Consider the following 10,317-nt stretch of genomic DNA (forward strand, 5'->3'; position numbering starts at 1 on the left):
AGGGCGGCTCCCACCTTTGTGCGCACTCCTGGGCAAGCATGGGGTGAGGGGCGTGTTTCCCCCGGATCTGTGTGCGGGGCAAGGGCAGGCTGTTGCTGTGGGCTTTGCCCCAGGTGCCAAACTTTCTTGCCACGGTACTGTCTCCAGGCCCAAGGCAGTTCCTAGAGCAGGGATAAGATGGTTACTTAAAAATGTGTAGCCTTTAGGACTTATACACTGTGGTTCTCAGAAGGCAGAGAATAGCAGAGAGGAAATGTCTTTTGTCCAGAGGTACCCTCAGGCAACAGTTTCTGACACTTTTCAGGCCTCTTTTATGCTGCTTGAGCTACAGCGATCATTCACCATCCAGGCAGCCATTCTACCTCAGCCTAACTACAGCTATTCTACAGCAAATGGTAGTGAACAAAGGCCCAAAGATACCTAATAGTCATACGGATCCTTCCCCCATAGGCTTTCAGAGGCATGCCATTAGTGATTCTTACATGCTTTCTCTTTGTACAGGATTCTCAGCCAGCATCCAACTGTCAATGATGATCTGCCAAACCGCATCATCTCTGGCAAAGTGCTAGTGAAACCAAACGTGAGCGAGTTCACTGAAACTGCTGCTATCTTTGAAGATGGTACCAAAGAAGACAACATTGATGTGGTTGTTTTTGCTACAGGATACAGCTTCTCCTTCCCTTTCCTTGAGAGCTGTGTCAAAGTGGTTGATAACCAGATCTCTCTGTATAAGTTTGTCTTTCCACCTCACCTGGAGAAACCAACACTGGCTTTCATTGGCCTTGTCCAGCCACTAGGCGCCATCATGCCCATCTCGGAGCTCCAGTGTCGTTGGGCCACACGTGTGTTCAAGGGTACGTGAGCCAGTGCCCAAGGAATAGATTAGCAGCTTCTGGACAGGAGTTTCTGGATTACAAACCTGTCTGAAACTGCAGGCAGCACTAGAAAGTCGCCTTGCTGGAGATGGGTGGCAGTTGCACACTATCTTAGTCTGTCATGCCGAGCCAGCTATTCTCTCCCTCTGTCTTTGTGCTGTTTTAATCCCAGATAAACCAGAGCAGCCACAGCCCTTCCTCTGGTTGTTTGGCCTTTTCTCTGCCTATCTAGAAGTTGGGAAGTGTTTTTGAGTCCAGGATCACATGAGGGAGAAGAGAAGTACAGGCAGTACTTTCCTTGAAGTGGTGCTGGAGCTGTTGGGAAGGCCAGCAAGGATGGGGGCAGAGGCCAGCTCACTAAGCTCCAGTCCCTCAGAGGGGTTGGGAGTCCACTGCACTCTAGGAGCTCTGATTTCCAGGACTTGGGGCCAATACAACCATCCCAGCTTTCCCAGAAACTGCTTCTCGTGTCCCACAGAAGCCGCCCCCATCCTTCACACCCAGGTTTCTCAGGGAATGGGCTAATTTGCTAACAAAGGATCCCCCACCCTTTGGCTTTCTCACTCTCTGGGCTTTCCTTTCTAGGACTGAACTCACTTCCATCTATGAGTGACATGACAGCTGATATTACCCAGAAGAAAGAGGAAATGGCAAAACGGTAAGGACCCTTATAAGAAAAAATTCCTATGGGGCATGTAGGGAAGTTCCAGGACAAACAACTGCTCACCCTCTTTTCTTCTTCCCCTAGTGCACTTCCAGCTTCCCTGTACCCCTGTAGTAACCATTACCAACCCTACATTCACTGCATTTCAAACCCTCATAATCACCAAGCTCTGTGACCTAAAGGAAGAGATACAGAGCTTTCAGGCTGATCATAGATTTGTGAACAGCATCTTGGGAGCACTGGGTACTTGGGCTGGGTTTCTGATTTGTTTCACACTGATCTAAACTGGGAGATGATTCATTCCCCAGCCAATCTCAGAGTTAAAGGAGGCAAGAGCTAGGGACTTACAGACTCACTCCTTTGTCCTCCATCCTGAGGTCACTGGATGGAGTTCACTGATACCTAAGAATAAAGCCCAACCAACAGTGATGAGGGGTGACTGGTGGGCACCTGTAACAGGGGCCAACACCCCTATTACTTTAAGAGGGGAGAGCAGCAGGCTAGAGCTGCATTTTGATAGGAACAGCTGCATTTAAGCCAGCTACTGAGTAAGCAGCCCTGCTGTGTAAATGGCAGCAGAGAGGAGTAGGCAGCTTATTGAGCCAACGGGGGACACCTGGGCCCAATAAAGAAGCTAAGGGGGCCATGTGACTGGAAAGGGGAGGAACCTAGGGAAAAAAGCCCTGAGCCAGTGCAGCAGTGTTGCCAAATGTATGATAATTATCATATTTGTACAATAATTTCAACCCTTATATGATATACAAGCAATAATAGCAAAAGTACTCAAAATGTACATTATTTTTTGAGGCAGCAGCATATGCAAAACCTAAGTCACTCTCAGAGAGCCTTAAGTGAGTTTTGGGGGATGAGGGGGGACTTGTTTTTATTACAAAATACCATCACAAAACAAATTTACGATTTCCAACACAACCAGACTGTCTCTTTTACACTTCAAGGTCCCACTCACCCCTTTTTCAAAAGACTACACATTAACACTCCCTTAACATTCAATTTTAAACAACAAAATCAACACATTTACAAATACCTTAACTAAGTTTTTTTTTTTTTTTTATTTTGGGTTTGCTGTCAGCATTTTCTTGTGATTACTTGCCTCAATAAAAAAAATGCTTCAACTTTGATAACCCAGTTTTCACTCACTCACAGGCATCTTATAGTGAGCAATAGAAAATAAACAAGAAGACTTATTTGCATGCTTATTTGCATACTTTGCATATTTTCCCATGTGCAATAGTTTTTCAGCAAATATGAACATTTTGAGCTTCCAATACAATAATTTCATATTTAAGACCTGTCAGTGCTGCAGTGCAGTCAATTAGGCCCTGCTCCCTGGATGGAGTGGAGCTCCTGTCTGCAGGAGGGGCTGTAAGGAAGCTAGCAGCATAGACAGGAGTTTCCAGAGCATATAGACCTGAGTGTGATGGTACAAACTTGCATTAGGGACTGAAGGCTTTATGTTTGTATTTTGTATTTAAGCTACTGGAGGACCAGGTTGTGGCTGCAGGGGCAGCGTAGAGGCCACAGGAAGGGGTGCCTGAGGAACACCTTCTGTTTTAGCTCCTCAAAGGTCAAAGTCCCAGAGGGCAGAGGCAGCAAAGGGGCTGAGGCTGAGAGGGCTGATGCCTGAGCCAGATGAACCAAATTAGAGTAAGACCTGTACGGCATGGGCATGGCTATGGGGGAGGCTGGAAGCCACCACTATAGCCCTTACGGTGCAGTTAGGGCCAAGAGGGTCGTGATTAGGAGGCAGCCGGTGGAGGAACTTTGTTAGTGGATGGAAGGTCTGGTGGCAAGGAAGACCAAAGATCTAGCAAAGGAAAGCAAGGGGGCCTACAGATTGCACAACCAAGATCCCTCCAAGGCTCTACACACCTTTCCTAAATGCTAAAAAAAATTACATCCAGAGATAGTGAAAGGGAGTAAGCTAAAGAGCTGGAGTGAGGGGCAGGATTAGTTCAGCCAAAAAGGGGGCACCATTCTACCCTCAGGCCAATGCTGTCATAACACCTCATAACTGGGGAAACCACACCAGGTTTGAGCAGGTGACCAAGAATTTTCTGAGCTTATCATGTTTTAAAACACCCACAGTGTGTCACAAACTTTGTTTACAGGATCAAATACTTCCAGCTTTATCTGTCTTAAAGTTTTATTTGGCAAAAATTTTTTGGTCTGGGTTGTTCTCCCATTTCTAGTTGCCTTTGACTTTGAACTATAAAAGAACAAGATTATATACAAAAAAAATCCCTAGAAAACTGGCCTATGAAATTCCCATCCATACCCACAGATTGTGATTAAAACCACTGGAGATAAGGGGAGAAAAATCCATATCAGTTTTATGTGGGCCAAACATAACCAGAGCCAGAATCTCATGCACTCCTCCAAGCATCCCACACAAAGCTTGGGGAACTCGTCCTAAGCATCTCACACCTGCTGGTATGCACACCTGACATTTAAACTCATGCTTGACTGGATTAATGGCAGGTTTCAACCCACAAACATCAGTGCTAAAGGCCCATGCAACTGCTGCTTGAACTAAAACCACTGGCAGTTGTAGAAACCACTTATGTAAACCAGTCACTCAAAGTAGAGAACTTCCATTAACTCTCTTAATTGCATTATGATTTCGTATTGAAATCCAGAAAGTAGGGCAGGATAGCACCTTACACACTAACTGGTTCAGTGAGGCATGAGCTTTCATAAGCAATAGCATACTTTATAAGATGCGATGAAAGGAATCTCATGTTGAAAGTTGTCTCTCAGCTTCCTGTATGTGTGCTGTTTTGTCCATGACAACAGTGGCACCTCACTTGATCAGTCTGTTGTATGATAATTTCAGAGTGTTTTTTCAAGCTAATTATGGCTCTCCATTCTGAAGGACTGAGGTTGCAGCATAAGCATTATTGTTTTCTGGCAACCTCAGAGTGGGCGTGGAGGCGGAAACAGTTTATGTAAGCGGGGCTGCAGCCCTCAGGTGTGGTCCAGAAAGCATCTTTCCTGCTGTGCTATGTAGAAGTCAGGTCTGTGGTGGGTTGATCATTGCATGGCTCCTTGCCATGGAAATATTCCCATAGTCATAAGTGATGGGGGAAAAAAGCCCTGAGGGGCACATCCAGACATGTGTGGATGTTTGGTTCCCTGAGGACAAGGAGAACAAGCTCTTCATCCCCAAGGAATACCTGCGCCACACATGCTTTGGCACACAGCAAGTTACCCCAGGTGGGGTGGGGTAGGGGAGGCTAGGGCCAGCACTGTGCTGGCCCCAGCAGCCTTACTTGGGATCCTGCAGGCCTCCTGGGGCTGCAGCCATGGTGAATCTGCCACGCAGAGCCTGGCTGGCAGCTGCAGCACAGCTCTGGGTGACCTGGCTCTACTTTTCAGCAGCATGCACTGGCCGAGCATGCACTGTGCCATTTTTTTTTTCCGCAGTTCCCCCAGGGGGTCAAAAGACATGGGTATGTCTATAAGGCATGGGCATTGCTATGTGGCAGGCTGGAGGCCACAACTAGCGCCTGTAAGGTGCAGTTAGGGCCAAGAAGGTCATGATTAGTGCCTCAAGGCAAGAAGACACTGATGGCCAGGATCATGCCAAGAAGACAAGTTTAGTGCCAGCAGGGCACAGATAGGGGGAGGCAGCCAGTGGAGGAACTTTGTCAGTGGATGGAGGGTCCAGTGGCAAGGATGACCAGAAGTCCAGCAAAGTAAAGGAAGGGGGCCTACAGATAACACGACCAAGATCCAGGGGAAAAAAAAAACAGTACAGCACATGCTTGGGCAGTGCACCCTTGCAGCACGGAGAACACTAGATTGTGCAGTATGTGTCACTGCAGATGTGTTTGCAGCACCACAGACTGCGCTCGTCTGCACATACCCAAGATGTCCATATAGCTGAACCTTACTGAGCTATGTATTTGGAGGGGGAACCACAGGAGAGTGCAGACACTTCAGATGGGCTGAGCATGTGGCTAGATAAGTCGATGATATTGCTGTGGATTGTGGAGTTGTTGTTAGAATGTGTAAGTTTGGGAAGTTTCATTTCCATTTTCTTTAAGGAGCAAACGTGCTCCAGGAATTTGGCTGGACATAGAGATTTCCTTCTGGTAATAGCTGTTTTGTCTGGATGGTTCCACATGCTTATTAGTTTTGAAATGGTGACCCAGTTTTCTCCCTTGGCTCAAGCTATGAAAATGAGAATTTAATTACTGAGGGGCAAAAAGCACCTAGTGTGGTACCCCTCAGAAGTGTCATTACCTGACCTGCATGTCTCTGATCACATTCAAGAATGCCCGTGCCTCCCTCTCCTTGCAGGTATGTGAAGAGCCAACGTCACACCATCCAAGTTGATTTTGTTCAATACATGGATGAAATTGCCAGCCTGACAGGGGTCAAGCCCAACTTACTGTCTCTCTTTCTCACGGATCCTAAGCTAGCCATGGAGGTTTTCTTTGGCCCATGCACACCGTACCAGTACCGCCTGAGAGGACCAGGGAAGTGGGATGGAGCCAGAAGAGCCATCCTGACTCAGAAAGAGCGGATCATCAGGCCCATGAAAACCAGAAGTATAGAGGATTCTATCAGCTATTCCTCAGTGCCCTTTTTACTTAAGATTGTTTGTGTTGTTGCTCTCTTTGCAGTAATTCTTGCGTACTTTTAACTGCTTATCTTCTGCCTTGTTACATATGAAAAAGGGATTGTGTTAAACTTGACCTTCTGGATCTCTGTTGGTTTATAACTTTACCTCTGCAGCTTGAGCTCACAACCTTCCTTGTTTGACATGGCTGCTCAAAACTCAGTGTTGACTAGGACCACTCTTCTTGTATAAGAATTGAGATCTTTGGTTCTGTTAAATATTTCTTTGGCCACTAGCAAAAAAAATGTATCTCAGCATGAGACTGATGTCAGTGTCAGTTAAAAAAAAATATCCATTGCTTATCACGTTTCTGGAAAATCACCCTTTGACCCTATTGCACACTGCTGATGTACTGAAAGCAAGGCCCTAGTTCAGGCTAATATTTTTTTCTCTGAATGCAGAAATTCAGTCCCTTTGTTATATGTGATTTGTAGCACTTAACTGCCAGGAGCACAGAATTATTTTTTTTCTGGAAATTGACAAGGGAATCTGGTACGTAATTGATTTTCAGCTCAAACTATTATCTTGAAAAACAGTCCTTTAAAAATGTGCTTGTTAGGCTTTTCTCTTCATCCAAAGTGATCTTAATGCTGGAATAAAGCAAGCACCTGGGACTTTCGATAGAGCTAAAAATAACTGAAAACTTGGGTGAAAGTTATATGTGAAGAAACAAGGTGGGAACTAAGTCAAGTTATTAACTATTGCTGTACCTGATTATTATGATTCTACAGCCTACAGACAAACCCTGGCCATCAACTCAAGAAATTTTAAATTGGGCCTTTGTGACGTTAGCCATAACTCAGCTAATCACCATCTTTCTCTAAAGTTAGTTTGTGTGCACCAAGTTTATTGTTTGCAATGATTCAGACCAAACATTTGTCAAGAATTCTTATTAGTAGCTTACACAGCCACCTGTCACATGTTTTTAAAGGATCTATAGGCTCACTCTAGTTTGGGCACCCCCAGGCACAGCTGTATCCATGACTTTTGGCACTGAGGCTGTACAGCAGGGGAACAAGAGCACTGGGACTCTAGTAGTGGGGAAATACCATGACCATGATGCTAGCAGGGGAAATACCCTGGCCAAGGTAATGTAATTAAAATGGCACTGCGTAGTGGAGGGTTGTACCTTTGTCTGCTTGTGGACAGGACTCCCTATGAGAGCCTCAGTTAGCTTCCCACTGGCCAGCTTCTAGTGAAAGGATCTTGGCTACACGCTGACTTTACGGAAATGGGAGACTCCTCCCTAGCTTGCTCCTGTGGCCAGATGGCTGAGGGCAAGTGAAATGCAGGGGTATCCAAACCCCAAGCCTCCAGACTTGGGCCTGCATGTAGGACACCTGCCCAAGGATTTGGAAGCATCTGAAGCCCCAGGTGGGGGTGGAGGATGCTTGCTGGTAGTAGGGCCACATATGGTTCTTGAATGACTCATGGATTTGGAATTGATTTGGCTGATTTGACTTTGGACTCGAAAAATGTTCCTTAAAAAAAAGAGGGGGGGGGGCATAAAGTTTTTTAAGCTATCTACCTATGGTATATATAATCACAACAATTGCACTCAACTGTTTTTAATCATTTTCATCATTTATTAGTTATAGCATAATTTCTTAGAATAGAGTAGATAAAATTTCAATTAACTGTAAGTACATAGGAGACTTAGAGCCTGGTTTTAGTTTCTTTAGCAAAGAAAGAGAATTAGCACAGATTCTATATTAAAATGCCCATCTTACAATTAACTTCAACTTGATTAACTGGGAGATTCTCGAAAAATTCATTCCATGTCCACAGAAAAATTCTGGTTTTGGAAAGAAAATGTAGTTTTCATGCATAACAAAGATGTGTATTCCTATTTTGAGTACAAAATGGAACTTGGCCTTCACTATGGAGCTTGGATAAATGCTTTGATGACAAACAGTACTCTGTTTGACCACACTTAGCCAGACGAAATAGGCAGAATAACTGAAAGTGTGATTTCTAAGAACTGTATTTGTAAATTTGTCAAAGGTTTCCACAGCCTTAAAGAGAAGCTCTTCTCTCTTTTTGTATACATGTGAATAAATATAAAAACATCCTTTTGGTAGTGTTTACTATCCCTCTGGATCAGTCTGGAACATACGGTCTAAATAATCTAGGCACAATCCAGTGGGGAAAGGAAGCTGAGGGGGTGTCGTTGTGCATGAGGTAGCGGGGAGATGCCATGCCATGTCTTACCGACAGGTGGCACATCCCGTCAGGCTTTGGAAACTTGTTTTCTTTCTGATTAATTGTGGCTGCTTGGATTCCAGACTGTAAGGTAAGTGAGGTAAGAGCTTTGTGAATTTAATCAGCTGATCCTTCCCTCACCTGCCATTGCAGAGTTGGGGAGAAAGCCTGCTTGCCTCCTAAAACAGAAAGAACCTAGGGTCTTTTCTGCATGGGGTCAGTTTGCAGCCTTTCTTAATTAGGGGAAAGGGTTTGCATTTCTGTTTGCTTCAGGTTCCATATTCATTCTTGGATCCTGTACAACTGTACATTCACTCCCTCACTCTTGTGATTTATACACTTCTTCCCTTGAAACATGCTGGAAGCAAATAGAAGGATCTGTTGCCAGAAAACTGTCACTAGAGAGGATAATGATTTAGTTGCGCTTAGGAAAACAATGTGTTTGCAGCCCGTTAGCAATCTGACAAGGTTGCTCTAAAAAGTCCAAGGTTTCTTCATCTGCTATGGTGCATATGTCCAGCAGGCTGAGCCCCAAAATCTATAGTGATCTTCCCAGATGGCTTATTCATTTGCCTGGATAATGTGGTAATTTGATGTACTGGCAGATTAGGACCCAGAAGATAATGTAGCCAACTCCTGACACTATTGTGGGAGAAGTACAGGTCATAGTCTATTGCAAACTCATCACAGCCTGTAGCATTCCAGAACTGTCATCTGCAATGCATTATTACAATACTGCGCCAAACTGAGTAGCAGCTGCCCTCTAGCATCCTTCCCATTTAACTCAAAGAGCTTGGAACAAACTTTGGACTAAACCAAGGCCAAACTGCAGTGGGCTGAACTGAACAAGAGTGAAAATTTCTACACACCTGCTCTGCACATACATATCTATTCACAGTGCTTCTAGTTTCCCTTGCTTCTGGGGGTGTATAGGTACTACGAAGCCACCAAATCCTCTAAGTCTCTGTAATGATATAATCTCATACTATTTTTATTCCACAGTTTAAGATACAGATGATGTTGACTTTGTCAGCTCTGATACGTTTGACGCTAATACTAAAGTGTTCAAGCTGAGATATGCCGTTATTCTCTAACCTTCTATCCCTTGCCTTGAATTCCTGATCCATGCCCTCCTAGTATTTCTGAGAGTTACTACAGAAAGATGCCCCAAGGAGGTGCATTTTATTTTGGGGGCATTTTCCAGACTTTAGTTATGTGTGGACAGGTTAGTGCTGCTCTCTCAGCCTTAGCCCTGACTTGTTTGACTTCTAAGTATTTCAAAATTAATTAGGATGCCCTATTGGCTCACTCCCTTGCATGTCATAGTTGGGCCCAAGGGATGACTAGTTCATGGGGTAGCAATGATATGCAGTGTTTCATCACTGTGTTGGTCCTTTGAAGCTGAACAAAAAAATGCCCCTCAGATATCAGAGCAGATTGCCTGTAAGAACTTAGTCCAGTTTATACTGTTGCAGTGTGACATCACAGAAACCATCACTCTAATGAGCACCTGCTGAGGGCTCAGTGAGGGATGATCCCAACCACTATTGCACAGGCTATAGAGACTCAAGTCCCCTTCTTCTTTCAGGTGCAATAAGGGAAAGACAAAAATGGTTTTCAGGTGTTAAGATCAAAAGGAACTGCTATGAGCAGCTGGATGCACACTTATGCGATAATCAGGGATTGTGGTTTTCCCTTTCCCATGGAAACAGAAAAACCACAGATTTCCCCCTTTATTGGAGCAAAATGCTGATTTCTCATTTTAGCAGAGAAACCCATGGATTTTGCACTTTTGCAAAGAGCTCTCTGCAGGCTGGCAGAGTTCCCGGTGTGTTAGGTCTCTGCAGTGTCTCTAAGAAACAGGTGATCCTATGTAAAAATTGAAGTATATCAGCTCCCTTAAGGAGTGGGAGCAAAGCTCTTATCCACAG

The 10,317-nt window shown here is 44.7% G+C and overlaps 1 protein-coding gene and 1 long non-coding RNA gene across 6 annotated transcripts in view; one reads left to right on the plus strand and one right to left on the minus strand.

Annotated features, from left to right (window-relative positions):
• LOC109287038 (dimethylaniline monooxygenase [N-oxide-forming] 5-like) overlaps positions 1-10,317 on the plus strand; it is a 128,946-nt gene that overhangs the window by 45,838 nt on the left and 72,791 nt on the right. For 4 of the 5 annotated variants that reach the window (XM_019501968.1, XM_019501965.1, XM_019501966.1 and 1 more), the window contains exons 7-8: positions 502-854; positions 1,461-1,533. In XM_019501968.1, coding sequence (XP_019357513.1) covers positions 502-854; positions 1,461-1,533 — 426 coding nt within the window. Of the gene's footprint in view, positions 1-501; positions 855-1,460; positions 1,534-5,862; positions 6,398-10,317 lie in introns of those variants that run through there. The other variant, XM_019501964.1, reaches the window with a different exon arrangement.
• On the minus strand, positions 6,567-8,673 carry LOC109287041. The gene is made up of 2 exons (XR_002094745.1): positions 8,128-8,673; positions 6,567-6,998 (listed from the first exon to the last, which is right to left on the minus strand). It is a non-coding gene; the product is annotated as an uncharacterized LOC109287041 (long non-coding RNA).

This window comes from Gavialis gangeticus, unplaced genomic scaffold, assembly GCF_001723915.1.
Source record: "Gavialis gangeticus isolate Ggan-Ray unplaced genomic scaffold, GavGan_comp1, whole genome shotgun sequence".
In the NCBI taxonomy this organism is placed as follows: domain Eukaryota; kingdom Metazoa; phylum Chordata; order Crocodylia; family Gavialidae; genus Gavialis; species Gavialis gangeticus.